General features: G+C 40.0%; 1 protein-coding gene across 1 annotated transcript; it reads right to left on the minus strand.

Annotated features, from left to right (window-relative positions):
* Positions 1-642: 642 nt before the first annotated feature.
* LOC133655119 (gastrula zinc finger protein XlCGF49.1-like) lies at positions 643-4,848 on the minus strand. The gene is made up of 2 exons (XM_062055038.1): positions 4,700-4,848; positions 643-1,872 (listed from the first exon to the last, which is right to left on the minus strand). The coding sequence occupies exons 1-2, from the start codon at positions 4,812-4,814 to the stop codon at positions 1,151-1,153; spliced, it is 837 nt and encodes a 278-aa protein (XP_061911022.1). The 5' UTR covers positions 4,815-4,848; the 3' UTR covers positions 643-1,150.
* Between the last annotated feature and the right edge of the window lie 1,152 nt (positions 4,849-6,000).

Below are 6,000 nucleotides of genomic sequence, written 5' to 3' on the forward strand. Positions count from 1 at the left end.
AACTCGATTGCATCACAGAAAGTTTCTCAAACAAATCAAATGTTCATCCATTAATTTTCTACCGCTTGTCCCTTTCGGGGTCGCGGGGGGTGCTGGAGCCTATCTCAGATGCATTCGGGCAGTAGACGGGGTACACCCTGGACCCTCGCCACCTCATCACAGGGCCAACACAGATAGACAGACAACATTCACACTCACATTCACACACTAGGGCCAATTTAGTGTTGCCAATCAACCTATCCCCAGGTGCATGTCTTTGGAGGTGGGAGGAAGCCGGAGTACCCGGAAAAAACCCAGGCAGTCACGGGGAGATCATGCAAACTCCAAACAAACATTTTACAAAGTGATCGTTGCAGACACAAGTGGTCTGATTGTATTCCACAAGATGGCGAAAGTGATATTTTTAAGAGCCATTTCCTTCAACGCACTTTCGTTTTTCCCTGACTTTATTACCTTTAGGAGCCACTTCTTTAGGGACTCTATGAAAGCTATTTCCTATCTCTCTGCATGAACTGGAACACCCCAGAACAGAACAGCAATACAGCGTTTTCTGATCAAACTCTCCATTCACTCTCACTTAATTTAATGCTACGCTCAAGCTGTTTGACCATCGTGTGAATTAAGCCACGAAGAAGAAAACGGATGTGACATCATATGCAACCCATCGCAATTACGGCTAAAAAGGTCAGTTTTACAATCAATATGCGAGTATCAACGTGTAGATAATGTATTTATGAAAAACTATATGCAGCAGCATTTATTTTTGAATAAGAATAGTAAACAATTTTGATAATCTTTGTTTAGCTTCTACTTTCCGCACAATCTGCTATCTTTTGTGGTGTTCGATTATAAGTATATAAATAAGCTCACATAAAAACAGCATGTGCATGTGTTGATTTGCCAGAGTTTCCGGACTTTATTGAGGATCACATGATGACTAATCTTAAAACATATGTAGGGAAAATCTACATAGAGATGAAGATGTCTGCTGGCGCTACTAATGGAAGTTGTCATCTTCTGTCAGCTTCATGTGGTTGTCACCAGAGGTCAAAGGTTGCCATCATCCATCACACACACACTTATTCTCATCAGCATGTCTTCTCGTGTGTATTGTCATGTTTCGCTTATCGGAGAAAGCTTTCCCGCAAAATTAACATGTAAATGTTTTTTCTCCCGAGTGTGTTCTCGCATGAGACATCATGTGTCCTTTCTGAGAGAACAGTTTCCCGCAGAACAAGCAGGAAAAAGGTTTTTCTCCCGTGTGCGTCCTCATGTGTGTTCTTAGCTGTCCCTTTTGGCAGAAACCTTTTGCGCAAACCGAGCAAGAGAAAGGTTTCTCTCCGGTGTGCGTTCTCATGTGCAGCACCAGCGACATGCGGTAACTGAAATCTGCGTTGCACACTGAGCAAGAATAAGGTTTTTCTCCCGTGTGTATCCTCATGTGGGACACCAAATATCTCTTGACAGAGAATCCTTTGCCACAAACAGAGCAAGTGAAAGGTTTTTCTTCAGAGTGCGTCGTCGTGTGTGTCATCATGTTGCTCTTATCTGAGAAGTTTCTGCCGCACACTGAGCAAGAAAATTTTTTCTCTCCGGAGTGTGTTCGTGTGTGCGTGATCAGGTGTCCTTTGCGAGAAAAGCTTTTGCCACAAAGCGAGCAAGAAAAAGGTTTTCCTCCTGCGAGAGCATCGCGATACCTCAGCGTCTCATCCTCTCTGTGATGAAGCTGTGACCACTCGGCTTGCTCTTCCTCAATCTTCACATGGGACTTGCTGACGTCAGCCTCCCCCTCTTCCTGCTGTTCCAGCCTGGAGATCCAATCCTGCTGTTGGTGTTCACCAACAATCACCTTTCTTACATCTGCAGGTAAAACTGACAGACACACGTTCTTGTTAATAAAATATCCTGACGGGGGCAAACACAGCAACATTCAAACGCTCAATACAATTGATCCGAACCATAAAACACAAAACGCCAAACAAAAGTTAGCCAGGCTACAAGGGGAGACGGACCGACGGAGGTTCGTCTTTGAGCGAGATGCCTAGTAGACATCAGGCTGACTTTTGGCAAAAAAAGGTGTTGATCCTAATATCTTACAATTTTAGAGCTCAATCGATTAAAAAATCTAATGTTAGCACAACCCACAGGACTGCAGAATATCTGTGGCATTGAGTTGCATTATCCAATTTTCATATTTGACCATGGTGCATGTAAATTTAAAATGAACAAATCTGTTTGTGGCGGTCCATATGTATTCATGGCAGGCCACAACAAACAAATGAATAAATAGGAATCTGCATTAGAATGAAATCCAAGATGAACGCTCAGGTTTGGCTTCCCTGTTTCTAGAAACATCTGTTTTGTTTCCTTCCATCAACTTGTCACATTTCTGTTGTGCAAATGTTCTGTTTATGTAATTGCAGTATTTCCCCATTGTTTTTGTTTTATAAGGTTGAGTAAATTGTGGTTTTAGATCATTTCTGTATATGAAAATATTAAGGCAAAGTTAGAAAGAGATTGGCACGTTCAGAGATATCGGCTCAATGACTCAAAAATGAAGCGTCTTTAAAGCACAAATGAGAGCTCTTTCTAACCACTGTAATTAAAAGCTGTGCTCTGAGCAGGGAACCTAACAATTTGCATTTTCAACAGGTGATGCTGAGAGGAGTGCGCAGGGATTGTCTACAAAGAGGAACTACTGAAAATAAATAAAAAATGAATAAAATAATGTCTTATTTTGAAAAAATATATTTTACTGATTTCTCAGAAATATTTTTAGTTTTAATTTTAAATAGCTTTATGAATGTACATTATAACGTCCCCAAAAGACATAGTGTGTTAATGTTTCAAAGAATATCCTACAAGTCTCTAATTTGTCGAAATTAATGAGAATGTGAGTGTGAATGTCGTCTGATTATCTGTGTTGGCCCAGGTGGCGACTTGTCCAGGGTGTACCCCGCCTACCACCCGAATGCAGCTGAGATAGGCTACAGCACCCCCCACGACCCCGAAAGGGACAAGTGGTAGAAAATGGATGGATGGATGGAATATGTTGCTGTTTATTCAGAAAACATTTTTAATAGCTTTATTACGGTGGCCAATAGGGGAAAACACGCAGCAACGTCTTGTACTAGAAAAAACTAGGCACCATCTATGTGTCATGATTTGAGACCTTGTAATGTATATTTATATTTAAAAGAGCTCTGAAAAATCTGCAAGATATTTATTTCCAAAATAAAACCTGTAGTATATTCATACCTATGAAGGTTCTCATTCATCCAGGTCGTTGTCGTCTCAGGGCGTTCAATCGTTGGCAACTGGACTGCTTGGTTTGTCGCCCTGAGTTGTATATATTCATTTTACACGCCATTTATGTGCCATGTGTTTTAGGACCATATCATTTAGATCAGGCCTGGGCAATTATTTTGACTCGGGGGCCAAATTTAGAGAAACAAATTTGTCTGGGGGCCGTTATATCTATTTTTAGGAAAAATAATACAAAACCTCACACTAAAGTCTGATTTAATGCTAAAAATGTTATTACAGACCGCCTTAAAAACGGAATTGAATTTTATTTATTAGATGGATGGATGGATGAATTGTATTTTTTTCTATGAACGATAAAACCCTGAATATTGAGAACATATGAACGTCACACCCCCTCTCAATCGACATATATTACAATCAAGCCAAATGCAACAAAAATGCAACAAACACAGCGAAATATGAACGTGAATGGTAAAAATACAAAAAATATCTACAATTTGATATATTTGATGTATCACTAAGCTTTAGAACTTTCTTGTAAAAATCTCCTTCCACGTCTGTCCCTGACACCCACATTTCAGGTTGGCCGCTCTGGAAACACTCTGTGGAAACGCTCCCCACCCACAGTGCTTGGAGCCTGATCTGACCTGCTGTGACGTAGATTACCATAGTAACTAGTAGGGTTGTACGGTATACAGGTATTAGTATAGTACCGCAATACTAATGAATCATATTCGGTACCATACCGCCTCTGAAGAGTACCGGTCCGCCACACCCTAAGATTCTTTGTTAAAATAAAGCCTATATTGCAATTTTTTCTGGTCCCTTTTATTTAGAAAAGTATCGAAAAGTACCGAAAAGTATCAAAATAATATTGGTATCAGGACAACACAAGTCACTAAAATATCATGCAAAACTGCAGATTCCAACCATTGAAATATGTTATATAGTTGAAGACTTCTGGTCATTTGAAAACATCACTGCACATCATAATGGCAGCTACACTTTCCATCTTAAAGATCTAAAAAAAATATTTGGGAATGTCCAGCGGGCCAGATTGAAAAGCTTAACGGGCCGCATGAGGCCCCCGGGCCTTAATTTGCCCAAGCTTGATTTAGATCCATTAAGTACGGTGGCCTGGAAGTTGCAGCGCATTTTCCCCTATCAGCCACCGTAAATATATTCATTTTACGTTCATGGACTCTATCACTTCCTTTTTCCACAAACTAGTTCGTCATTTTATCGTAAATTTTGCAACAAGCGCAAAACGATGAAGAGTGTTGTATAATTACTTTAACTATAAAGTAATGAGCACGGTAGCATGAGGAGCTAGCTGCAGCTAAGAGCTAGCTGTGTGGATGTTTATCTAGCATTCGTTTAGCGTCGAGTTCCTGCAATAACATATTTTTAACAGAGCACAAAAGTGACAAACCTTCCGTCGTTGACTTGTGTTTAGAGTTACGAAACAAATGTAGGCATTGTTCCGTCTCCATTCTGTTGGTGCTGGTTTTCCCAACGGCACCGGAAGACACGATCAGTCTACGCATGCGCGAAATTACGTCACTTCCTGGACTTGCATTTTTTTTTTTACGACGAAGCTTAGCGACGTCATGTTCTGTGATATTTTAATGTTTAATGAATGTTTTGTATAAAAAATGCTTTTTTAGGAGTAAAAGGGAACGAGAATATAAACATAAACAAGGGGTAGATTTGAAAAAAAACAAAACAGGGAGTATTATCGCCACATTTTCAACAATTTTCTTCTGTCATTTATTTAGGCAAGGCAAGGCACGTTACAACAATTTTAAAATTGGACCAAAGTGCTTTACAGGTTAAAAAGCATAGAGCAAAAAAAAACAAAAAAACAAAACAAAGAACATAATCAATGCATAAGCTAAACAAGATAGTGATTGATTGATTGATTGATTGATTGAAACTTTTATTAGTAGATTGCACAGTGAAGTACATATTCCGTACAATTGACCACTAAATGGTAACACCAGAATAAGTTTTTCAACTTGTTTAAGTCGGGGTCCACTTAAAGGCCTATACTGAAAAGAAATGTTCTTATTTAAACGGGGATAGCAGGTCCATTCTATGTGTCATACTTGATCATTTCGCGATATTGCCATATTTTTGCTGAAAGGATTTAGTAGAGAACATCGACGATAAAGTTAGCAACTTTTGGTCGCTGATAAAAAAGCCTTGCCTGTACCAGAAGTAGTGTGACGTCACAGGTTGTGGGGCGCCTCACATCTGCACATTGTTTACAATCATTCCCACCAGCAGCGAGAGCTTTTCGGACCGAGAAAGCGACGATTACCCTATTAGTTTGAGTGAGGATGAAGGATTCGTGGATGAGGAAAGTGAGAGTGAAGGATTAGAGTGCAGTGCAGGATGCCAGGATGTGTCTTTTTTTGCTCTGACCGTAACTTAGGTACAAGGGCTCATTGGATTCCACACTTTCTCCTTTTTCTATTGTGGATCATGGATTTGTATTTTAAACCACCTCAGATACTATATCCTCTTGAAAATGAGAGTCGAGAACGCGAAATGGACATTCACAGTGACTTTTATCCCCACGACAATACATCGGGGACGCACTTTAGCTTCTGAGCTAACGTGATAGCATCGTGCTTAACTGCAGATAGAGACAGAAGAAACATGCCCCTGACTGGAAGGATAGACCGAAGATCAACAATACTACTATTACTTCTACTATCAGGAGACACT

The sequence above is a fragment of the Entelurus aequoreus genome, linkage group LG08 (assembly GCF_033978785.1).
Source record: "Entelurus aequoreus isolate RoL-2023_Sb linkage group LG08, RoL_Eaeq_v1.1, whole genome shotgun sequence".
Taxonomy (NCBI): Eukaryota; Metazoa; Chordata; class Actinopteri; order Syngnathiformes; family Syngnathidae; genus Entelurus; species Entelurus aequoreus.